The 27105-nt window shown below is 35.4% G+C and overlaps 1 protein-coding gene across 12 annotated transcripts in view; it reads left to right on the top strand.

Moving 5' to 3' along the window:
• ANKS1B (ankyrin repeat and sterile alpha motif domain containing 1B) overlaps window positions 1–27105 on the top strand; it is a 393118-nt gene that overhangs the window by 37707 nt on the left and 328306 nt on the right. For all 12 annotated transcript variants that reach the window (XR_014934338.1, XR_014934339.1, XM_085515441.1 and 9 more), the window contains exons 2-6: window positions 5408–5488; window positions 7958–8114; window positions 13795–14091; window positions 20708–20783; window positions 23048–23149. Coding sequence is in view for 10 of the 12 variants with exons in the window: in XM_085515441.1 (XP_085371567.1) it covers window positions 5408–5488; window positions 7958–8114; window positions 13795–14091; window positions 20708–20783; window positions 23048–23149 (713 nt within the window). In the remaining 2 variants the exon portion in view is untranslated. The remainder of the gene's footprint in view (window positions 1–5407; window positions 5489–7957; window positions 8115–13794; window positions 14092–20707; window positions 20784–23047; window positions 23150–27105) is intronic.

Raw genomic sequence — 27105 nt, 5'->3', positions numbered from 1 at the left:
ATTACACCAATTTAATGGAATCAGCATAGAAATAACATCATGGTTCAGTAGAGTTCTCCATTTTTCCAGGCTTAGCGCCAAGACTGTAACAAGATCTAGATTGAAGAAAATGAATGGAATAGGCTGTTGTGGAGCCTTAACATACTTAATCTCTTAAATTCTTTGACCACAGTTTTTTGTTGTATTGTTTAAACTGACAGATCTAGGTAGCAAGAATCAAAACAAGCAAAGCATATGCCACACATTCAAAAATGAAGAGTGTTTGAAATGCATCTCACAGTGAAACAACTGAAGTACTTCAATACACAGTTGAAGATATATTTATAAGTTCACTGAGCGGATAGCAGGGCAAGGGAGGCAACTGCCTCCCTCTACTCTGCCTTTATGAGGTCCCATTCAGAATATCACAAGCAGGCCTGGGGCCCCCAGCCCAAGCAAAATGTGGGACTGTTAGAGCAGGCTTATAAAAATCAGAGGGCTGGAGCACCTCTCGTGTGGATAATGGCTGAAGGAGCTGGCTAAGAGAAAGCTCCAGGGAGACCTCATCATATCCTTTCAGTTTTTAAAGGGAGCATATAAAAAGATGGACTCCGACAGAGGAGGATGGCTTTGAAATAAAAGAAGGAAGATTTATGTTGGATGTTAGGACAGGTTAGGTGGGGCCTGGGCATCCCACAGCAGGGGATTAGAACTAGAAGATCGATAAGGTACCTTCCAACCTAAGCCATTCAATGAGTCTCTGATAGTCCCTCTGCTTTCCCCCTTAAGAAGCAAGAGAGAATTTTAGAGGGGTTATGAAATATGAAATACAGTTGTTGGAGGTTTCCTTCTAATATAACAATTAAAAAGTAAATTATAAGCTGGTCTAAAGTGTGAAGACTCTTAATCCATATCCAGTTAGAAGTAAGACTATTCATGAAGACCCTTGCCATGTGATTTTGAATATGGCTCCATTTCATCCTGACTTGCATAGAATGCTCACAGTTATTCTTCCTCTGTGAACAGTTAAAAGTGTAAGCAACATGACTGGTCTCTGTGTATTTTGTCTTCCAATAAGTCTGATACAACGCTTTCACAGAAACTAGCTACACAGTTGTGTTGCCTCCCCACCCACCACGACATGCATAAAAGAAAATTGCTCTGTAATAAAGGAGAACGGCTTCCCAAGTCTTTCAGGTTTGTTTTGGGCTTCTTTTCACAAATATGACCTGTTGTTTTCCAAAATAATTCTGCTTATGGCAGAATTTTATTTCTAGAATACTAAATTTAAATGACTAGAAATATACAAAAATGATTGCAACCTCAGTTGCTATATGAAACAGCAGTTTAAAATACTGAATATAAGATGTTTCACATGCTTTTTCAAGAAATCATCTACTTTTGACATTTTAAACCCGTAACTTCCAGCACAGGATATTCAGTGATTTTGTGATAGTTTATGGTATTTATTATATTCTAAAGAGAGAATGTCTAGCATGGTTTTTGCTCAGTTTTCATTAAAGCAAGTATTTAAGTTTACTTTTCTTAAAGGAATTGAAAAATGTAGCTCATATTCAAAGTACTGTAAATAATAGGTAAAACTGTACATGATAAAAGACATATATTTTTTATACAGACTAAGATACGTAATACAACACTGGATGCTATCAAAGAGGAATCTGTTGGAAGAAAAAACAATAAAATTTACTAGAACTAAGCACTTCTATGTTTGACAAATAACATTATTACTTTAAATAGGTTACGGCAACATGATTGTCAATTTGATTTATTTATACATAGAGATTGGGAACTGTTTTGCTAATGATCACAGCAAGTAAAATTACTATTATGTGTCTGAATAACTGATGATGTATACAACATTGTGCAAAAATTTGCATTTTCACTGTTGCTTTTTAATTTGTACATATATTTTGTATAAGCTCAGTTTAAATTATTGAAAATTTATATTAATGTAGACAGAACAATATTTAGCATAAGAATCTGACTATGTGCTCTGATATCTTTTGGCAACGTATTTATCAGATTATGCAACAATAGACATAGCAGTTTTGGAAGGTTGACTCAGAACACAAATATCTATATAATTCCTTTTTTTTTTTTTTTTTTTTTTTTTTTTCCCTGTAGAACACTTGAATAAGGTGAATAAGTGAGCTGTTTGGTGTTTATTGCTGACATCAGTATGAAGCTTAGGATTCACTAGAACTGACCCACTACTAGAACTGACTTAGCACAATAAAATTCACTACTTCTGTAGACCTGAAAAGTGGTTCTCTAGGAATATCTTCAAAGTATCATGAAGACCTGGGATGGTGGGAAGAGGAGTGGGAGGTGTGAGATTAAGGCATATGCTAGGTCTCTCAGCTCTTGACAGGGTTTAGACCCCTCAAGTTTGTGCCATGAAATCTGTGCTCTGTCCTTTTCCTCTGAAGGAGCTGGTTTCATCCAGGCAGTGTCATCCTCTTCTTTGCCGTATTGTTTCTGAGATGGAAATGGCAAAGAGAGTTACTTGTCAGATAAAGTTTAAATGAAACCAGTGGGCAGATAGACACTGAGGTCATCAGGCAGCTCTCTTCAGATTTTAACAACTCCTATTATTGTTTACCAAAATGTTTTCCTTTCATCTTGGTAAAACAAAGACATTAAGAGCATAATTGTTAGTGCATGGGTAATGAAATACTGTGAATATATGAGCAGATGAGAAATATGATGAATGCAGACTTAAGGTTGTGATAGACATTCTGTACATGTATGTTCTTGTGCTGTTGACAGCAAATATTATCCCTGTGTTCTGATGATTAAGTGAATTAACTTTTCATTTCCTTGCTTTTTTGTTATTTTTTCCATATAGCAAAAGACATAGCAAAGATCATTGAAAAATAGCAAATTAATCAACTAAGTTTTTCTCAAGTAGTCTGTCATTTTCGTCTCACTTTTGAAATGCAATTTGTTGTATGCAATTATCTTCAGCTTGTAAAAAAGAAATTAATCACAATTTTCTTACTAAGTGTATGTCCAATTAATATTTGACATCACTTCAAAAGGTCAGTATTCGTTGTCCACATTGAGAGCAAGCTATAATTAAAAGGCCTGTCTGTTTTTGTCAGTATAGTTGAAGTAGCATAACATGACAGTTTCTTAGTGCCTCACTTTGACTAGTTGTAATGGAAGAAACTCATTTGTGATCATGTTCTAGCTCATCATTGAATGTAAACTGCTTTTTACAAAAAATAATATACTTAATGTTTAAAAATTTAGTATGAATCTTAGATTTCTGTAATGCAATGATGTGTACAGGGAAAAAAATACCTTACTAATCTTCATAAAATGAAGCATTTTGATTGTTGGCAACTTTAACTAAGTAGTAAAATAGTACAACTGTGTTTTTCAGAACATTCTAAATTAATGGTAATCTAAGAGCTGTTAATCTTTTGTCGCTGAACATTGCTTTCTGTGGGTAGAATTTTAATAATTTATTTAGTTCCAGATTCACCTGTGTGTGGATTTTGCAGTAACTATATAAGTGTTTCAACACACTGATAAATCAATATGCGTGAGAGTTCCTCAATTATTGTATTTATGATGCCAAAAAAAGCTCTTCAGGCATCTTCTCCCCTCCACTTTTCTGTGACAAGACAGGAAGCAACAGGCAAAAACTACAACACAGGGAGTTCCATCCGAACACAAGAAACAATTTCTTTTCTCAGAGGGTGACTGAGGACAGGCTGCCCAGGGAGGCTGTAGAGTCTCCTCTGGAGAAATTCAAGACCTGACTGGATGTTTTCCCTTGTAACCTACTGTAGGAACCTGCAGGACTAGGTGATCTCCAAAGGTCCCTTCCAAAACCTACAATTCTGTGATTCTGTGATAACAGAGTTCCAATTCTGAATGTGACTTTCTGTACCATTTGGGAGGTGTTTATGATTAGTCTCTCCATCCCATCTCATGTCTCTGAGTCATCAGCATTTACTCACACTCCTTTGTCCTCAGTACCTTTGTATCCCAACCTGAATGTCCTGCTTAGCTTCATATAGCTGCATATATATAGTTTAACTTTAAAAAATAAAATAAAATAAAATAAAAATCAGTATGGTTTCACTATTGAAATATATATCCAAGGCCAAAATGAGGAATTACAACAATAATTTGAAGCATGCTTGAATGAAAGGAGAAAATTAAGGGGAAAAGAACTTTAAGGACCATTTTTTAATATTTATTTTTAGAAAAAGCCTGATGCATAATGAATAAAACACAAATTGCATTTTGAAAAACCAAGAAACACAAACTCTAAAAAACTCCAAACCAAAGCAAGCTAGCAAACAAGCAAGACCATGTAAATGATTATTCTGATTGTTCATATATTTATTTAAAATATTTTTACACCACTTTTAGTTTACTGCTTCTTTCTCCTATAAACCGATAGAAACCAAAGGAAGAATGCAGGATCCAGTGCATACGAAAATAATATGTATTATGCAAAACTATAAAAGACATTGTATCAATAAATAAAGATTTGATTTCTCTCCATTACATGATGTCTTTGCCATATCAAAACCATCTGTCGTGTTATGGAAGGGCTGTCCTTTCAAGGACTCAGTTTTTACTGTTACATTTTTTTTAATAGAAAAAATTACAATAGCTTTTACCTTCTGCAGAAAAGAACATCTCTAGACTTCTGATCAGATGGAAAAAAACCCAAACCTTTGCTTTTCTGCACCAAAGGAAATATCTCAGTTGTTTTTCTAGGAAGAAGTGAGGTATCCAGAACTATATGGTACTACTTGACTGCAGAACACAATGTATCACAAAAATAATTCTTTATGCATGTAGTGTTTTATGGGTAAATAACAGTTAATAACAGTTAATAACAAAAATAAAACAGTTTTTTATTTTTTATATGTAAAGTTCATGTGAAAATGTAATTGTCAAATGAGAAGAAAAATGTGGTTATTTGTAAAGTACAGATTTAGCATCTCTTGAAAGGATGTGACTGGTTCTTAGATTTGTATGAATCTAGGTGACTGACCTGAAGTCAGTGAGTATATCCTTGTGAAGAAATTAGTGCAAAATGAAAACATGAGATCAATGTAATTACCAGAGTAATAATGGGAGAACAGCTCTAATTGAAATGACAGAACAGTTATTAGTCTTTGAGAATTGCCCTATATAAAGCTCATGACTGATATAATGATGAATGTGTAAAATAAATTTTATAAATAAATTATACTGATATCAACATGACTTTTGGTATGCTGAGGTCTTTCAAAGATAATTTGTCTCCTATAAAGTTTAATCACACTTGTTGCAGTGATCTTTAGGTGAATTATACATTGAATTTCTGACATTTCTTTACTTTCCAAACTGAAAAAAACATAACAAACCAAAATTTTAAATTGTGCTTCATCTGCAGCATCTGGCGTGGACCAAATATAAACTGCACAGACAGTTCAGGTTATACTGCTTTACATCACGCAGCTTTGAATGGACACAAGTAAGTAACTCATGTTTAGTTCTTATTTATGAGAATGGTATTTAACTTTGTGCTTTAGCATAGCATTAAACACAGTCTCCCATGGGAAATAAGATTATTTTAGCGATATAAGAACTTTTGTCATTTCTACCAAATGAGAAATGCAGTTACTGGTTCTATACCAGTTCTACCAAATTCATGTTTTGCGTCTAGTTCTTATTGTTACTGATATTGGTAGCTGTAGTGCTTTTTAGCTGATTGGAAATTGCAGCAGAAAAATGTGTAGTATACTTGTATGCATGTACTTGCACATTTATAGTGCAATGGATGTTTAATGGATAACAAGAACTGTATAGCTTAATCATTATCAATGTCAAAGTAGAATGATAAGAATGAGTAGTAGTTGCACACTTGAAAACAGAAAAAGATTTCCATCTCATTTTATGTGACTGTAATTTTTACTAAGTTAACACATGCATTCCTCCACAAGCATGGGGAAGACCTGCAAAATTCACACTGAAGGCTACCACACAGGCATACAGGTGCAGGTGAACAGGTGAACTCTTTGAGTATTTTAACCAACAAAAAGAAAGTGAAAACTTGCTACCTGTTCTGGTTTATACCTTCTTGTTTGTTCTGTGTTTCCTCTACTGTTACATGTTGCCCCTTACTCCACATTACCTCTGTTGTATCATGCTGCCAACTGCATGCTGTTATTAAGACAAATCAAGAATGATTTTTGAGGTCTATAACATTCTTGGACAGACCCCACTGTCTCAAAGGTGCGAGCTGGTCCTCTTAATGCAGTTCAGCTGTTCTGTTTCTAAATTGGGGCTGAATAAAATTCACAGAAGAAAATTTGATGTAAGGCTGTAGGAGATAAGGATCTGATCAAAACTTATGATACTGAGAATGATTTGCAGTAACTTTAAAGCGACTTTGGACACACAGATATGTAAGATAATACAAATCTGTAATTATTATGCATTTAATATATTTATTTCACAGATTTTTCATTCTTAATTGGAAAAAATAAAAACTTTTCAGATTAGAAACTTGATTATTCAAAACCGATAGTGAGTACAATCTTTTGGCAGGATCCTTCCTATGTCAGGAAGATCATTCTTGTGCCATGAAAACTTTTGGGGTCTTAATTTTTCACACTTCACACTGAGATGAACTTGAGAGATTTCAAAGTTTTTCCTGAAAAGTGGGAGCATAAGACACCACAACCTAGCCAGTTATTTATGACTAGGGTACTTGTTGGACAAGAGCATATGAGTTCCTACTTACTCACTACATGTGATGAATTTCTTCCTCATTGGTTATTCTGGAATAGTTCTCTTTCCTATTGAAGTTATGCAGGCAATTAAGTCATATCTGGGGCAGGAATGTAAATTTCAGTCTACCCTAAGTAATTTTAGTGAGCTCAGTAATTGTACTGGGCTAAGGACTCAATTTTTAGCTCTCTCAAACTTATTTCTACAGAACTGAAAAGTTCCCGTGGATCTCCCGTGGATCACTGAAAAAGACCAACCCTAGAAAAATTTAAAAGGTCGAGGCATTCATAAAGGCTGAAGGAGACAAATGTACTATTTTGTAACTTGACAGGGGTCTGACATCTAAGCTTTTCTCATTCTGAATTGGTGTCCTCTATTCAGTCAGCTACACTTCAGCACAGTTCATCATGTGTTTACTGTGTTTGCATTTCTTTAAAACAATTCTGTACTGCAGAAAAGTATTATCTAACTGAAGAAAATTTTGAACTACTTCTCCCAGTCGTTACTGTATATTGTTGTTATCTATAGGTTTCATTAGTGGAGTGTTGTTTTTTGTTTTGTGTATCTGTTTTTCCCTCACTTATTTCAATTTTATTTTATTTTTTGTTAAGTGTGTCCCTTTCAAACCACTTTGTAGCTCTGGCCTTCATTAGACCTATTGAAAGACCAGCTATTGTGACATGAAAAGTCTTTCAAAACCAATTTGCACTAACAAATCTCTCTGAGTGAGTAGTCTCTTTTCTGGAACTTTTCACGTAGCAAGTCTTTCAGCAGAGGATTTACTCTTTCATGGTTGTTTCCATGCTTTCTGACAAAATTCAACTTAAAATCTCCCTTGAGGCTTAGATGTGGTGACTCATTTTGGAAACGACTGTGAGTTTCTTTTGACCTGGATGTATTCACTCCTCTTTGCCATATTTTTTTCTTAATAGGCAATTAAATGAGATTCCACCAAGATTAGGAGACCAGTTGCATTGAGATTTGCCTTCTACCTTCCTTTGTAGTGAAGGACTTCAGTTATAATCATAACATACGCCACATATCTTGGCTGTGTTTTGCTACCTATTTAAGGCTTAGAAATAATTGATCTTTATTTTTATAATTGTTTCACTTGAATAACATTTTATTTTTTTTTAATTTTTATATGTTTATGTAAAATGTAGCAAAGTAAGCTTCCCATCAATTTTTAGATTTACCTCCTGTTTTCCAGGGATATCGTTCTCAAATTACTTCAGTATGAAGCATCAACTAATGTGGCAGATAATAAAGGTTATTTTCCTATTCACTTGGCTGCTTGGAGAGGAGATGTAGACATTGTGAAGATTCTCATCCATCATGGGCCATCACACTCCAGAGTGAATGAACAGGTAAAGTGATTAATAATACTTGTGTATATCCTCAGGAAAGAACAGCACATATTCTTTATGTCTGTCAAATTTACACTCAAATTGGGGGGGAAAAAAAAAATCTACTTTCCATTGTTCCAGTATTTTCCTCTCCAGGATTAATAAGATCTTCTAAGTATACCAGGTATCTTCTGGGTGGATGTAGACCTAACAAATATTAGAAACAAAGATTATGAAAAATCTTTGTGAAAGAATCATAGAATCATCAAGTTTGAAAAACAACTCCAAGATCATCCAGTCCAACCATCCTCCTACCACCAGTAGTTCCATAGTAAAGCCACTTCAAAGCAACAGCTAAATACTTCTCAAAGACCTCCAGGGGCAGTGACTCAGCCACCTTCTTGGGCAGCCCATTCTGTGTCTGACCACTCTTTAAGACAAGAAATTTCTCCTGATATCCAACCTGAACCAATCTACTCTTCTGAGAAATCATATGAAGACATACTCCAACTATTCCATTGTAAATGTTAATGTAAATTTACATGAACTTGGTATCTTTTTTTACTTTACTAGATACCATATTCTTGATAAAAATTGTAATAAAATTAATAATGGTCATATACTGAGTGTACTGTAAATGAACTGATATGCAGAGATAAATGACAAACCACATGAACTGCATGTATGCATGTGTGTATATGCACACACCTGTCCAAAAGAAAACAGATTATCTTGCCTGTCAGATACAGTAGAAAAAACAAAGTACTAGAAAAAAAAAGAGTATTAACATTGATAAGGGATAAGGGATAAATAAATTCCTTTCTGCTGTCAAACATATGGCATAACTTCTGTTTTCAATCTGTATATACCTGTATCATTTGTAAAATTAGTTTTAAGAAATAGAAAATCTGATGCTCTGTATAATCTGCTGAACTGCCTGAAGACTGGAGGTAGACTATGAAATGTAAGTACTAATCATAATCTATTGAATTTGCCAGGGTAATCAGAAGGTTATTGGAATGCAAAGGTAGGAGACAACTCCAGATTCAAATGTTGGCATTTATCTGGCCTGTATGTGCATCATTATATTCTGTGGAGGTCTAGTCCATGTAATCAGAAGTATCAACAGGGTTATTCTGGAGACCAATAGTAAGGTTAGGAATCACTTGCCTGAACACAGAAATTCCAACCTTCTAAGACCTTGCAATAGTTGAGATATTTGCAGAGACTGGAAGGCGCACAGCTGCTTTTCATGATTGCATGGGGCAGAGGGTGGCTAGAGTTCAGGCTGTGCCAAGCCACATACCCCCATGTAGGCCATGGGATAGATATTTCAAGTGGCAAAGTACAGCCTGGCAGGTGATAGGCACCTGCACTCCCTACGTTAGCGTGACAGGAAATCAAACTGAAAAAAACAAGAAATACTGTAGACCTAAACTGCAAACACTTCATCATCATGAGATGCCATCTCTTGAATGATATGTTTGGTATTTGATGTTGAACACTTAGCAATTGCAATTTGTAGAATAACTTTGACTTGAATATTAAGTACTAGTGCAGAAAATAAAGGAAAAAAATTCACTGACATGAAGTGTTCTGGGAAGTGCTGTAAAATCTGGTCTCATCCAAGAAAATGTACAAGGAACAAAAGTTGTCATTCTGTGGTTTGATTTGCAGTTTTGGACTTTCTGTAACTTTCTCGTTCTTATCAGGTGTTGCATGGAGGATGAATCCAGCAGAATTCCAGTATGACTTTTGGTCAATTGTACAGTTTTCTTCCATATTATTTCTGTGGCAAAATAAAGAAGAGCAACTTCTTGGTTTCATGCTGCTTCTCTGTTTACAGAAATTCCGTACACTCTACTGGCAGAAGCTGGGAATCTATGAAGGAACTAGCCAGAGAAACTGGAAATACATTTCATTAAGATCAGAAAGAGATATGTAAATTTAAACCTAATTCCATACACAACCCAATCCCAAGCATGTCCAAATTTATAGAATATTCTTGAGCTTGACAGTGGCTAGCTTTAGTAGGGAACCACTTTTCTGGAACCTAGTTGTGCTAAATTAGCACTCCTTGAAGGAGATATTATCCATGTCATAGAATGAAGGGAATCCAACTCCACCCACGTATCCTCAAGTAACACCAGAGTAGCACCCTCATCTGAATAGCTCTATTTTGCATTCTTAATGAGACTGTTTCTATAACTTTTGCTTACTTGCTAATAGGGTCAATAAGGCATATGGCTTCTCATAGTATCCACAGCAGTTCTTCGATCTGCAAAACTGAAGCTACAATTTGACAGAGACCCTGGGCTATTCTCTCTCTTTCTCTCCTTTTTCCTTCTTGAATGCTGGAGACAAGAATAGTCGTGGTGTTTTGTTTGTTTGTTTCTGATACTTTTTCACTACAGCAAATAATATATTCAAATCAGACTTTTTCTGGTTTTTTTTGTTTTTTGTTTTTTTTTTCCAAATATTACATTAAGAATTCATGTGCTTGCCTCTTAACAAAATAAACTTGTTCACTTTGAAAAAAATTTGCAAAAAATTTGTAATGCATCTTCATTCTTCATTTATTATTAAAATTCTGTATGAAATAAATGTTTCTACATACTTAAGTGAGAGTAAGTAAGATTGAATAAAGCAGAGACATAAATTAGAAGCTTATGATACCTAAATGTATATTACATGAACTAATAGATTTGATGGTATAGTGTAAATTAATTTAACTGCTTTCCACACATTTAAAATGCAGTTAACTAACATCATAAGATCATATCCAGCATCTAAAGCTCTGAATGCCCCCTACTGTTCTTATTACATAAAGTTAAAAAAAAAAAAAAAGAAAAAAAGTTAAAATTAAAGGGTCCAACAGTTAAGTAACAATTATTTCATGCGGGTGGTGGAACGTAGATATACAGCAAATGCATAGCATGACAAATATGGAAGAATAATTATATCACTGTTTTCTACAGTAATTTACGAATGTAAAACATACCTGACATAAGTTTTCAGTTAGAAAACATGTATTAATTAAAAAAAAAAAAAAAAAAAAAAGTTAAACTCCATTGATGGAGACTTTAAAATATTTAAATTATGAAATGAACAAAGATGAAGTAAATAGTAAGAGATCAAAAGTTGTTAGTAAATGAATACCAAATGTAATAAAAATGTATGTTGTCAAGACTCAAATTGCTTACGTTTGTTTATAGAAAGTTGTGCAAGTAGCACACAGTCATCAATATAAAATCATGTAACTGATAGGAAATCTTATTATACGGAGCAGTTATATAAACAACCGACACATGTATCTCAGTATGTAGTCCTCAGTATATGTGCAGGAGAAAATGAGCATATAGTCTCATGCAGAAAGATGAATCATATTAAGAAGAAATACAACATTCAACATATGTTTTTAATACATATCCAGAGAATATGAATAGCAAAAAAATTACAAGAAAAATGATGAACATTTCTGAAATTTTTGGTGTTTTTCTGTTTTGTGAATTTGACTCTTTCTACACATTAGGCATTTCACTTACATTTATATATTTAATGTGCCATGCAATTTTTCAGTGCATCAGCTCATGATAGATGTAAACACATTTCCGTAATGCCGTTTGACATGTCTTTTGAGATGCAAAGGGAAGGAGTTTAGGATTCATTTGTAATATTTAGATATTTAACATTTTTACTGACTTGGCAAAATTGTGATTTTCTTATTTAACTGTGATAGCTCTACACAAAACTATCTTGCAATTGCCTAGTGATCTACACATTTTTGTCTATGAAATAGTGGAAATCTGCTTTTATAAATAGTTTCTAAGGCATCCTACAAATAAATAAATAACTACAAATATAATACAAATGACAAGTAAAATTCAACAATTAAATAAATAATAAACGATGCCTGTGATTTGTGGGTATACAACTGTACTAAAAAAATTCTTCCCCGGTCTTAGGTGAAACATATCCTGTATTTTTTCTACAAAGTCTCCAGAAAAAGCATCTCAGAGGTAGCTGATAGATCATTGCAGCCCTGTGATGTTGCAATTGTAGATATTTTTACCTAAATTTACTGTTGATGTAATAGAAGAAAGATGATGTGAGAGTCTGAATAATGCATACATTCAAATACTTGTTAGCCATTGAGTCCTGTCTACCTGTCACTTTCTGCCTGGCTCTTCTTACTTTCCGGCTTCTGTCTTGTAGCATAGCAGGAAATGCATTCCAATCATAGGGACCCTCAACTTGCATGGTGGTGCATTTACCTGAAGAGTTTATCTGTAGTGTTAACTTATCAGAATGTATTGATCTGTGTTTTCTCTCTCTCAGGTTCATCTGAGTCATTTCAAATCAAGATGAGATTAAACAACAGTAATGTTAAAATGATAAAACAGGGTTTTTAGTTCTTGATTATAAAATTAAGTACACTGTTATAAAAAAAAATAGTTTCTAGGTAGTACTGTGCAACAAGGATTTTATCATCCTTGCTGCCATCTGTTTGAAAGGCCAAACCCTCATTTTTCTGATGCTCACTATCTTTTGTTTTTCAAAAGACAAGTCTTTTTTTTTTTCCCTACTTTATCCTGTCTGTCTCCAGAACTTTTATCAGTTGTTTCCTTTAAATATACAACCTTAACTTCAGATTTACCTCTTCAGCTTCCTTCAGAACAACACTTTTATACTTCCTTAGTATCTTCCTTTGACTGTGCATTAAGCCTGTAGTTCTTTATATGGCGTAATGGCTTATTGGCTTTCTACTTTTACAACATTTTCAACTGTCACAAAATTTTATAAATCATCTATCAAGAGAAGCAGTCAGTGTGCATAGTTTATAGCGTCTAGTCCATTTTAAGTCTTCACAGAGACGACACAAGATATATTAATAATATAGATGGCATACAGAATTCAGAGAGTTCTATAAATTATTTCCCTCCTGTCTCTCTAAAGTTATTCATCTGTTTTGTATTGCAAGAATACAGACAGAAGTGGAAGAAAGCAATTAAAGAACTTACTGCTTATTCTGAATATTTATTTATTATGAAGCTTATTAAATAGTTTGGGGAGAAAAACATGGGATAGGGTTTTTTATAAAGAAAATAATATACAATCCAAAGCATACAAATAGTCATATTCCTCATAATATGATAGAAAAAGTCTTCCTAATATCTATACTAGCTATTTTGACTTCTTTGGAGTTTTGATTATTGTCTTGATGCTAACTTTTTCAGTGCTGTGGGAAATTAGTGTGTAACCTGATACACTTTCCTTACACACTTTTACTCTGTGTTTTCACAACTCTAATAGAAAACTTTGATGGCTTAAAAACAATATATTGAGGGGAGATACTTATTTGTCAGAGTATTTCTAAATGAAGGACTCAGCTGTGATTTTAAGAACAGTTGAATCAAGAAGTTACAGATTTTGGCATATCCTCATGAACAATGTGTATTTTTGGACATGTTGAAATGCACTGGGAACAACGAAGCCACAGGGATCTGATCAGCTTGAGACCTACAAAGCTGCCGTATTAATGTATTATTAGTAAAATTTTCTTGGAGACATTTTGAAGTATTTAGCATGTATTACCGTATGTTATGTTGCAGACCTTGCCTAGGTAGTTATCTCAGGGAGGCGATTTTTACAAGCAGAGCAATTCCATTGTATGATTAAACACAAGCTTCTTTTTCAACAGAACAATGAAAATGAAACTGCATTGCATTGTGCAGCTCAGTATGGTCATTCAGAAGTAGTTGCTGTTCTGTTGGAAGAGCTAACAGACCCTACAATAAGGAACAACAAATTAGAAACACCTCTGGATCTGGCAGCACTTTATGGACGTCTGCGTGTTGTAAAAATGATCATCAAAGCATATCCAAACCTGATGAACTGTAATACAAGAAAACACACGCCTTTGCATCTTGCTGCACGAAATGGTCACAAAGCTGTTGTACAAGTGCTTCTGGAGGCTGGAATGGATGTCAGCTGCCAAGTTAGTGCACAAATTCTTTCTTCATTTCTTCCTTTTGTCCTTCCTTCCTATTTTTATTTACTTTCTTGTTATCTTTATTAGTCTTTATCTTTAGAATATGATTCATTTGTTTTATATATATATATATGTATTTGCATTTTCAGTTATCAGTGTTATAGGATGATATATATCGATTAAGGTTTTACAAGCCAAATTATGTGTTCTCAAGAAAAATCAATATTTCCAAAACTGAGTATATATTTTAATATTGCCTTGAGGCATACAGATTTAAATACTCATACTATATCATTTATATAAATAAATATACATATTACACTTTTGGCTTTAATGATACAAAGCTGACTTGCTAAATCTGTGGCTCTTAGTGTAATTGGTTATGGCAACCTGACGTAATGTTTGAATGAGAACTCGTTTTCCCAGGGATAAACAAATCCAGTAAGTGATAATAGTTTTTTAAAATACTTTGTTGTATAAATGTGAAAGAAAATTGAAGTCAGTGTTCTCTTTCAGCTACTGAATCCAACAATCTATCTGTTCAGCGCACAATCCAAAATAATGGTGTCAAAGGGGTAACTTTAAATGAAAGTGGCATAGATGAGAACAGAGGCAAGGTCTGAGTCTGAACAATATCCATTGAATTAAGGTGGCTATCACTTTATATCTATGTTCAAATTAAAACAAGCATATAAACATAATTACATCTATTTGAGAGCCACATCCTGGCATTCTTTGTAAATAGACAAGCTAATAATTCTTGTGACCTTTACCTAAACTTTGGCTAAGTTAAGACTTAGTTACCTAAACTTTGGCTAAGCCATTTTAAGCTTCAAGTATATTTAACCTGAAACAGTAATCATCTTTGTACACTAAGAAAGACTTTACTTTTGTTACTTCTGAACTGTACATCAAAGCAGTTTAAATTTTCAGCTTTTAAGGAAAGGAAAGATAAATAAATAAAAAAGCAAAAGCAGACCACAACAAACAAAACAGAAAATATTAACATCCTTTAAGACTGAAGATGGATATTTCCAAATGTCTTCAAAATGAAATGTGATAAAATTACTTTGCTACTTTATCAGCATTACTATATTTAATGTTCAAACTGAAGCAATTTTTTTCGTGCTTTACTTGTTTTGCGTATTTGCCTACCATTATGCTTACATCTATGACCATATTAAATTTATTAAATTTTCTTTTTTTGGAAAATGATACACTTGAAAAGGCTAAAACAAGCAGCTTTTTTTGTTTCAGCTGCCCTTTACTATCACTGCATCTTAAGTAAGTTAGAAGAGTTTAATGCTAAAACTACACATAATCGAACCCTTGAATATAGTTTTGTGGATGTATTATTTATTTTATATGGGAGGCAAAATGAATGAGAAGGAAGGCAGAAGGAAATTGGAGCAATGCCTGAACTGATGCTTAATAAATAAAATCATTGAAGAAAAACAGACTGTCAAGACAGCTTACAAAGCAGTGGTTACATGAGAGTTGAATATTCTGCAGCACTTTTATGAAATATTTCTTCCTCTTACATAATCTAGATAATTTTAGCACTACTGTAAATTCTTCTAAGCCATTTCTATCTACAGTTATACCAGCATTATTATTATTATTATTATTATTATTATTGTGATAATTTTAAAAAATATATTGGCTGCCAATTTTGTACAGTGATATCTCTCTCTTAGGTAGAAATTAGAGGTTCTTTTGGTGATGTTTATCTATTTGCCATGCATACTAGAATTCTGAGATATATGTATATATTGTTTATTTATGGTGACATTACAATTTGTTTAAGTTATTTATATTCTGATTTTTCTCTTTTTATTATATAGGGGTATTTTAATTTTAATTTTTGCACTGGAGAATCTTATTTCATTTGTGTTTGACCTATTTGCCACAAGGGAATATAATTAATTAATTTATCTTCAGCTGTGTCCATTTTCTCCATCAATACATTTCTTTCATTCTGCATCATAGTGTATTGGCAAGTTGGTTCTGTGCATATCATTAACTTCTGTAACCTCTGAAAACTTCCTTGTTGATGATTTCTGGCAGCTCATTAAAATGAGCAGAGCACACAATATCAGCCTGTTACTTAAAACTGAACTCAGCTGTTTTAATATTCATTAAATTGCTCTGCATCGCTGATTGGGAAAGAATATATGAAGTATAATCTCGTGTGGTAAATAAAATTGTACACATCCATACACATTAAATACATTCAGCTTATCAGCAGTAGAGTTATCAGAATGTAGAGAGACAATTATAGAAACAGCCTATCTTCTATCACTCTCTGTAAATGTAAATATTTATTTGTTTAAATGGGGAGCTTACTTTACCCATCTTATCTTTCTCTTTTGTATTCCCTGAGCACTTTTAGTCATAGCAAATATTTGGACTAATAATAGACAGCATTTAGTTTTTGATTAAATTAATCACAAGTTTTATTCATTCCCTGGGTCTACCCAACATCCTTCTATCTGAAATTATTTAGAAGTGGGCAATACAAATCTCCTTCATCACTTTATGCTTTGAAGTTTTCAATTTAATTGAAACATATGAAAAATACACAAGTTTTGGTGAGAGATTTTGGGCCCTCAGCATTAAATAAGATAATGCATAGTTCAGTATATAAGTTTCATGTAAATAGAAATTTTATAACTGTAAATACTTTCACACCTTGGCCTTCTATACCTATTCTACTTTTATTTACCTATGTTTGCCTTCCCTCCTTCTGTGACCCAGTAATGATGACAATTCCCATTGCTTATCACCGTTCTTCTGCAAAGCAATATGCCCCTTTTTGCTGTTACTACGTGTGGAGGACATTCCATGAATTAATTTGAAAAGCTACCACTCTGTGATTCAGAGTATCTCTAAGACTCATATCAAGCCTATAGTAAACTGCTGATGAATAAGCACTAAACAAGTGACCTAATTACATGCTGGTGCATATTTACATAATTAAAAAATGAACAAATAAAAGTTCTAATAAAACCCTTGATGCTTTTCCACGAGTTTGCAAATTGTACAGCAAGTTGATTTGTGTATCCTGGTGTTCCTACTCACAATGTCCTTCTATCTTCTCTTGTTTGGCATGCCCTGCTGTGACACTGTGCCTGTATTTACCTATAAGCTACTTGGGGCAGACACACTGAACTAGGCAGTATCTTACTGTCATAGAAAACTTAAGACAAGAAATCAATACATAATACATTGGCATAAACTCATGCAGACTTTAGTTCACAGTAATCATAAAAATATATTTCATGCATCAAGGGTCAGTGTGGAAGAATTTCCAGGTAGTTAGATTTCAAGCTGTACGATCCAAGGCAATGAAAGCTTCATGAAGTGAAGCAGAGAATACTGTTTATAAATTTTAAGTTTACTTGCTGTAATATAGACAACAAGAGTGTATTAGCACGTATGTACACCACTATAAGTAAAAGAGATCTATACTCAAAATTCCTTGGGCATCTCATATAAGAGTAGATAAATTATTTGCCTACATTTTAATACTTTCAATTTGTGTAATGTGCTCTATTGCACTGGAAAAAACACCAAATTTGTATCTTCAAGTTATATTCCACATGGACATTTACAAAGGGATATGTTCCAGTCATGTTGGCCCTGTCCAACCAGAGGATCAGCCTTTTCCTTGTGTTAAAATGGACCTTAGCAACTGAACGTTCTGGTAATAAGGACATTTCTGCCTTCTGGACAGTTTCGGGTTTTTTTGGGTCAAGAAGGATCTGATTCACTCATTAGGTATTCTTTATTACCATGAAATCCTGCCTAGAGCTTTTAGGATTTGCGTCAGCATTCATTTTTGTGATATCTCACGCAGGATTACACATTTGCATCTTGCAAGTGTACCTCATGTACATCTTCATGTTCCAGAATGATTTCTCTTTTGAATTTGATGGTAATATTTCTCTTCTGGTTTAGAAAATCACCTTTGTAGTGGACAGGTCAGTCCACTGCTTATATGGGGTGCCTTTCAAATTCCTTATCCCAGTAGATAATTTGCAATCTATACCTCTTTTCTGGAAAATGGCATTAATTAGCAATGTCTGATAGCTTTGAGTTGTAAAGCAAAGACTGCCCTGTAGCTTATGCAGTGCCAGAATACTTGCAAATTGTTTCAGGTTTGCATTCTGATATTACAGGAAATACCACCACGGAATACACCAGAATGAAAATGAATGTCACTTGGCTTTGTATTCTTCTCCCAACTTTATGAATTATATTTTTAAGTGGCTTAAGTTTCTCTACAGCCTCTGCATGTAACAGGGCTTTGGTTCATTGTTGGAGAACAACTCTCAAGTTGCTCATTTAACCCTCAAAAAGAAAATTCCTTATATGTTAATCTTCATTTCAGTTCTTACAAGCTTTAGCCAACTGTTTCTTACCTTTCCTCCAGTCTCTCTGATTTGGGGACTTTTGATCAGTAGAAAGGACTGCTGCCAGTTCTGTCTATCATGACAGGATTTTTTCCGCCTCTTAGCTGAGGAATGAGTCTAAGGATCAGTCTTCTTCCTTGTCCTCAGGTTTATTGATTTGGCATAGAGGAGCATTAGTTCTTCTCAGTCTCAAACCATCCCACAGCAATGGATTCTAGATAGATGTTATCACTAAAGTGTGTTAACTTTCTCCACTGAAAAAGGTTCCTTATTTTTAATACAGAAATACCTCTGCAGTTTTAGCCAAGGCACATCTGTTTATCATATCTGCACTTCATCATCTGTAGGACCAGACCTCAGTGAACTGCATTACTGGCATATGCATCACTGTATTTACTGCCTCTTACAGAATCACAGAATGGCTGAGATTGGAAGGGATCTCTGACATTAATTGGATCCATTTTTCAAGGAAGAACCCAGAGCAAGTTGCCCATGACCACAATCAACCAGCTTTAGAATAGCTTGAGGAAGGAAGACTCCACAACCTTACAGGGAAACCTGTGACACAACTAAGTCAACCTCATAATAAAGAGAATTTCCTTATTGGCTGTGGCCAAGGATTTTGTGAGATAGCTCAGGTGTTTTTCAGTAATCAGGCCTTTAGATTTCAATGCCTTTTGTGAGAATTGTTCTCATGCCCAATTATTTCTGAGCTGCAACTTGCACTCTCATGTACCTTTGCAGTTGCTCTATGTCATTGTAGGGTCATCTCGTGTTAAGGTTTGTCAGTTAATGAAAAACTCCTCTAGATACTTTTAAATAAAGGATTTTGAAACTGTCTTTAAAGAAATCTGAATACATAATTTTCTTTTTCAGAATAAGTCTGTGAATGTCCATCTGGATTGTTTTGAAAATAGAAAGATCAGAAATTGTTTTCAGAATGTATTTCACATGTATATTTTCTAATTTACTTCATTTTCCTCTCCATTTTAGTGTTATACCTGATATACTGTATGATGTTTTTCATACTCTGCTTTGTATATCAATGCACCAAGTATGAAGAAAGATCAAAAATTGAGTGCTCCTATTTTAAGGGCATAGCAAAGAGTTTTCAGGTGCAGTTGTTCAAACATGCCTATTCTGCAGTCACATCAAACTTCAAGATTACTGATTATTCATAAATATCTTGTCTTTGCATCTCTGTAACACTACATTCTGATACAGCTAATAAATAATGTACTACTATTTTGTTTCAGAGTTGAAGTACCTTTGGTCTTGGAAGTCTCATCACAGCAAAAATGTCATGGATATGTTTGGATAGAAATGTAACCAGCCAAAACTTAAACAGTTGACCACAATTCAAAGACACTCAATATGTACTTTACTCTCTGAAAAAAAATAGATGAGCTGGAAATTCAGTGAGATCTAATAGTATGCTAGTTATTGTTAATGCTATTTATTTTCAATCTATAGCTAATGCTACAGATTCTTGAGTAACAGCCAGGAATACTAAATAGTAGGAAAGATAATTTGTTAAGAGAGTTTGATTCTTTTCAGAAATGTGAATTTTATTTGAGCAAAATTTCCGTTCACAAATAATTTTGTGTAAGAGAATTCTGCAAAATCAGGTTCACAGTTGCCTAAGGCAGGATTCAAATGATCTAAACATGGACACCTAATACTGTTAGAGGTATCATAGGTTATCACAGACATCTGCATAGAGCAGATGTGATGCAGATTAAATGGAAGCTTCAACTGGAACATCAACTGGATGCCGGATGGGATATCCCAGGGCAGTTCTCACCATACAACTGACCTGACAATCAAGGACGTAATGCAGATACAGATTGAAACACCTAAGTGTAGCTATCTACATGTAAACTGTCTCTGCTGAACAGCTATGTTCCATTGAACTAGATTTTCACTGCTTTTAATAATAGTTCACAAATGCAGTTTTGTTTATTTCATAGATTTATTATATCCCTATTATATTTCCTTACATAGTTATTAGTGTTTATAGTAAAATGGACAGAATTTACATCATCCTCTTGAATAAAAAATTCTGATAGGGTAGTATTTTTTCTTTCCAATTCAATATTTTTTACATGTAGATAAAGTAGAGGGGAAAAAAAATAGATACTTTTCAAAAAGATTCCTTGGTATTTTAGCTTTGTATTTTAATTGTCAAAATATTTTTGTTCTTCTAGACAGAAAAAGGGAGTGCGCTACATGAAGCAGCCCTGTTTGGAAAGGTAGAAGTGGCACGCATTTTACTTGAAACAGGTAAGTTTAACTTACAGGAAACACTTATAAAATGCTCTTAGTATTCCTAACCTGATGTTTACCCCCTCAAATATTGTTTATACAAATTACTGCTTTATTTCTCAACCTTTGAGTATCTAATTGCATGACTTTTGGTTAAACTAATTTTCTTTTAGAATAAGAAAATAATATACACAAAGAGAACAAAAGCAATGTTTTCACTAATACTAAGAAATTCCTTACAGGACTTAGAGTATGCCGCTCTATTCTGAGAATAAATGTGTTCTGAAAACAAAATGGCTACAGATTTTTTTAATTCACTTTCAAAGACAGCTAAGTATATTTAGATTCAGCTAGGAAATAAAAGATGTTATTGCCACATTTCTTTTTTTCTTCCGTTTATTGGAGCCTGTAGTGGTCTGTGTGACTTGAAGATTATACAGCAGCACAGTCTACTGAGTGTAGTACCTGAGTGGACCTAAAATGCCTGTTGGCTTTTGTCCCTTACCTGTTCTATAACCACTGTGAAGGAAGTTTGATTTTATGTCATACTTCTGAGATGACAGTGTTACTACATAATGGAGATTCCATATACTTTAACTCTTATTTCAGGTAAATTGATCATCAAAACAACTGTGTTCCATTATAAATTAGAAGACTGTGTTCCATTATAAATTAGAAGACCAATGAAATGTGAATATTCAGAGACAGTGCTTCTGAGATGCATTTCTCAGAATGCATTTCTAATTGCAGAGAGGGATCTTACTGATCTTTATTATCAGTGCTTGTGGGGTTATACAGTGCAAAAGAAGTAATGTCATGCTCAGAGCTTCTCAAATGAATCTCAGCTACTGCACATCTATCTGATCTGAGATCTACATTTGGAAAAAAAGGTCTTTCCAAGATGCTTTTCTGTTTGGATAACTGAAAAAAGGCTGAAATGGATCTGCACCTGCCCCCCAAAAGGCAGCCTTTTTATATTAATTAACACAAAAGAGGAAGGAATGGAGAATATCTCAGAAATATGGGAAGCCCTTAGACCACAGATAAATAATATGTCTCACGGAATACTACATGTTATAGTCTCTACAGCTATAAAATTTTACATGGCAGCATAGTAAAACATTCACTATGAACTCCTTCAGCACCTTCTGGTGATGTTCTCCACTTGATCCCTTTTCATCTAGCAATCTCCTTTTCTTTAATTCTGCTCCAAGAAGACTCAGATATTCTGAGTAGTTATTGCAAAGAAGAAGGATAAGTTGATTTCTCCAGACTCTGAAAATCCGCTACCCTAGCTAAGTAGCTCAGCAATATCTTGGCTTTACTTTCATTGAGAAAACAAATGTCTCTTTCTCATAAATAAATTAGGAAACTCTCAATCAGGTCAGGAAACAGCAAGAGCTGCAGTCTTTTCTGTTGAGTAGAGAAATCAATCCCTTCATGCTTCCTCAATATCTTCATGGAATCCTGCAGCTTCTGATTTCCTCTATATAGTTTTCTGTGATGAATATCATTCTACTGTTAGGATCTTTCATCCTTCTTCTTATGAAAGTGCATCTAAAGTAAAAAATTCTTACTCCATCTGGCAAACATTCCTAAAGACAAAACAAAGTTGAGGATTCATGCAGTATCATATATACCACATTCTCAGAAACCTATCCAAGATAAGCCTGAAACTTACATATTGATGGTTATGTTCATGGATTGGACCCATTACTTGTTTAACAGTATGTGGGGAAATGTTCTTACTTTACATACAGCCCTTATGCCACTTATGGATATTTCAATCCTTTCAGGAACTACAAAACAACATGAATAACTATTTCTGTGTTTCTCCCAGAACTCAAACTATGCTCTAGCAAGTCCCCAGTGAATTACAGCAGACTGGAGACAGAATTAGAATCTAAGCATGCAGGAAAAATATTCAGAATTCTTTCTTTATAAAATCTATTAAAATATAAAATTGATTTTAATTAATTTCTTCATTTTGTAAAGAATTGTTTTCAGGATGTCTGTTACATAGGAACAGTCTGTTAAAATATTGCCAAATTTTGTTTAAGAAGCTTACTTTCTATCATCAAATATAAAAACAATTCATGTCCACAGGTGAATTTTAGGCCACTGAAGCTTTAAACTGAAATGGATGTTGTATTTCAATTGTAGCACAGCAGCTAATCTGCTACACTTGTTTAACTTGCTTGCATTTGATTTGTCAGATAACTGAGCCACCCCTAGATGTATCTGAGTTTAAAATTGTCACCAGAAATCATTTTCTTTTTCAGGAGTTGATACCAACATAAAGGACAGTTTGGGTAGAACAGTTTTAGATATTCTTAAAGAACATCCATCTCAACAGTCACTCCAAATTGTTGCTCTGCTTCAAGGTAAGTCATATTCAGTTACATCTGTAGAAACAAACTAGAGGCATATGAAGATATATTGCAACTTCTACACTGAAAATATCTCACTACACAAAAAGAGTTCTTTTTTGAATTGAAAATTCTTGTTTGCTAGATACACAAAATTAAGTGGTTGAATATCATTCCTCTTTCTAACATCAGACATTATTGTGGTGTGTCACTTGCAGTTACTTCTTGTACATTCTGCATAGGAAAATAATACTACAAAATTTCACTGCAGTTCCATTCGATTGTGATGGTAAAATAAAATTAAAAGGCTTAATTCATTCCTAAATAGCAAATGTAACTGCAGAATGATGACAAATTTTCAAAACCTTTTCTGTCATCTTTCACGTTTCCTTTAAAATTAAAAAAAAAAAAAAAAAAAAAAAAAAAGCAGGCAGTAACTTGTCATTATGGCAGAAACAAAGAATTTTTTTTGGTGTATGTTTATTCTCTTTCTTCAGCTTCATGGTGTAAAGCTCATGAATTCAATTTTTAACAGTCAAACATGAGCTAGTACATAATTCAGTGCTACACATCTATTTCTTCTTGCATGGTATTCTCACCTTCATTTTCAGGTTAGTCTTTCTGTAGCTGTATTTTACTAAGGTGACAACAGCAGGTATTAGCACTGCATCTACACTCGTACTGATTCTTCTTGTCTTTATATGAGCCATTTTAATCCATTTACTATGGACTAAGAGTATGCTATCTCACGCTTCAGTCTCCCTTGTATCTGCATATCATAAGAACATCTCCTAGGGAAAATAACGTCATGTGGCCAAACAGCATCCTTTCTTCAGGTTTTCTTTTCTTTACACACTGCCTAGCTCACTTCAACAAACGTTTCCAGTGTGGGAGGCGGTGGTACTAAAGAAATAAAGTTTCCACAAGTATAGTTAAAATTTTGCAGAGTGAGGAGGTACTTCTCTTAAGGTACCGATTCGTGTTATAGATGAACTGAATTAAGAGCTCACAGTTAGTGAAAAGGGTTGTCTGACTCTTTTCCCTCCTTCCTATTTTCTTTTTCCTTTTGTCCCATTTTCTTTTCCCCCCTTCTGTACTTCCAGCTATGCAGTTCTCTTCCTTATTCCCTGTTTACAGTTGAGTAATGAACACCTAGAGTGCAAGGTGTTGTGATTCAGTTTATTAACCAATAATATACAAGGGCTGCTCCAAAAGTAATACCTCCTACTTTATTATGTCAGCCCACGACATCATAGGTGGATGCTGGTAGTATGACAATAGAGGTTAAACCTTCCCACCAAAATGCCATTACATGTTGCTGTGTGACAGATGGCAGCAGAGGGGCAGTCTGACAATGTTATCTGACATAAATCTACATTTGCTGAGTGTTTATGGAGACCAAACAGTGGGTAGGAGCACAGTGAGGTCGTGTCTGGTGCGTTACAGCAACACCATCAGAACAACTATGGAACTGTGGGTCACCTTTGCTGGTGCAGATTTCTATTAGTGTGGGACGCAGGCTCTTGTTCATTGCTGGTGAATATGCATAGCTAATGGTGGTGACTATGTTCAAAGTAGTGTTTTGTAGTTGAGAATTTGTAATATCAAATAGTGTCATTGTTCTCTTTGTATGTGTTCTAGTTTCCATGGAAATAATAGGAGGCATTGTATTCAGAGTGACCTAAATAGCTTATTACAGATATGTAACAGTATTTAAAATAATATAAATCAGTGTTGTAATTACATAAATATCACAGAATCACAGAATCACAGAATGACCTGGGTTGGAAGGGACCTCAAGGATCATGTAGTTCCAACCCCCCTGCCTGGCAGGGCCACCAAACATACACCTTTACTAGATCAGGTTGTCCAGGGCCCTGTCCAACCTTGAACACCTCCAAGGACGGGGCATCCACAACCTCCCTGGGCAGCCTGTTCCAGGACCTAACCACTCTCCTAGTAAAGAACTTCCCCCTAACATCCAACCTAAATCTTCCCTCTTTAAACTTAAAACCATTTCCCCGTGTCCTGCTATTATCAGCCCTTTCGAAGAGTTTACTCCCCTCCTGGGAGTAAGTTCCCTTCAGGTATTGAAAGGCTGCAATGAGGTCACCCCGCAACCTTCTCTTCTCCAGGCTGAACAAACCCAACTCCCTCAGCCTGTCCTCACAGGGGAGGTGCTCCAGCCCCCTGATCATCTTTGTGGCCCTCCTCTGGACCCTTTCCAAAATCTCCATGTCTTTTTTGTACTGATGTGGAGACACAGTACTCCAGATGGGGCCTCACAAGAGCAGAGTAGAGAGGGCCAATCACCTCCCTATCCCTGCTGACCACCCCTCTCCTGATGGAGCCCAGGATCCCATTTGCTTTCCGGGCTGCCAGAGCACACTGCTGGCTCATGTTGAGTTTTTCGTCCATTAAGACCCCCAGATCTTTCTCTGCCGAGTTGCTCTCAAGGACCACTCCTCCCAGCCTGTACAGGTGCCTGGGGTTCTTCCGGCCCAAGTGCAAAACCTTGCTCTTTGCCCTGTTGAACCTCATTAGGTTCACCCGAGCCCAGCTTTCCAGCCTGTCGAGGTCCCTCTGAATGGCATCCGTTCCCTCCACCGTATCAACCGCACCACTCAGCTTGGTGTCGTCAGCAAACTTGCTGAGGGTGCACTCCATTCCCTCATCGATGTCATTAATAAAAATGTTAAAGAGCACCGGTCCCAAGACAGACCCTTGAGGGACACCACTCGTTACCAGCCTCCACCTGGACATAGAGCCATTGACCACCACCCTCTGTCTGCGGCCTTTCAACAAATTGCTTATCCATCTAGTTGTCCACCCATCAAATCCACTTCCCTCCAATTTGAAGATGAGGATGTGATGGGGGACCATGTCAAAGGCCTTGCTCAAGTCCAGGTAAATGACACTGGTCACCTTCCCTTTGACCACCAACGCCGTCACTCCATCATAGAAGGCCACAAGATTAGTTAAGCATGACCTTCCCCTGGTGAAGCCATGCTGGCTGTCTAGGATCACATGCTCGTTCTTTATGTGATCAAGCATGTTGTCAAGGAGGATCTGTTCCATAATCTTCCCAGGCACAGAGGTGAGACTCACCATCCTGTAGTTACCCGGGTCCTCCCTGCTCCCCTTCTTGTAAATGGGAGTGACGTGACCCTTCCTCCAATCACCTGGGACCTCACCTGACAGCCACAACTTCTCAAATATGATGGAGAGCGGCTCGGCAACCACCTCAGCCAGCTCCTTCAGGACCCTGGGACGCACGCCATCTGGCCCCATAGACTTGTACTCATTCAGTCTAAGGAGGTACTCTTGGACTTGCTCTACCCTTACAGTGGGGAGGGATTTACCTCCTTGGTCCCCACATAGGGGTATGGGGGTGCAAGACTTAGGGACGTGAAAAAGACTAGAATCCTGGCCACCAGTGAAGACCGAGGTGAAGAACTCATTCAGCACCTCAGCTTTCTCTTCATCTTTTGAAGCCAGTTCTCTTTTTAAATTTACCAAAGTAGGTATGCACATTTTGGCCTGTCTCTTCTGGCCAATGTACCTGTAGAAGGTTTTCTTACTGTTTTTCACGTCCTTCGCCAAGTTCAGTTCTGCCTGCGCCTTGGCTTTCCTGATCCCACGTCAGGAAAGCAAATATGTCTATTTGCTTTAATGAATTTGCCTCTTATGTGATGTAGGTCCCAGAGTTAGTTTTGTCCCAGGGAAATGGCAGAATTGTTCATCAAACAGTGGAAACAGCAGAAGAGAGCTCTAAATTTGATACAGTTTGATAGTCTCAACTATACCAATCAACAGTCTGTTCAAAGTAACCTTGCTCTGTGTCAAACAGTAATACCCACACCCAAACACACCTCAAGCCTTTGTCGTTTTTATAGGTCAGTACCTGCTCCTAGTTTTTATCACAAAAAGAAAAAAATCTATCAATTTCAAAGCTTCTTTTCTTATCACAG

The sequence above is a fragment of the Coturnix japonica genome, chromosome 1 (assembly GCF_054131305.1).
Source record: "Coturnix japonica strain WE chromosome 1, WE-NBRP24, whole genome shotgun sequence".
NCBI classification, from domain to species: domain Eukaryota; kingdom Metazoa; phylum Chordata; class Aves; order Galliformes; family Phasianidae; genus Coturnix; species Coturnix japonica.
This window is presented reverse-complemented; position numbering and strand designations above follow the sequence as displayed.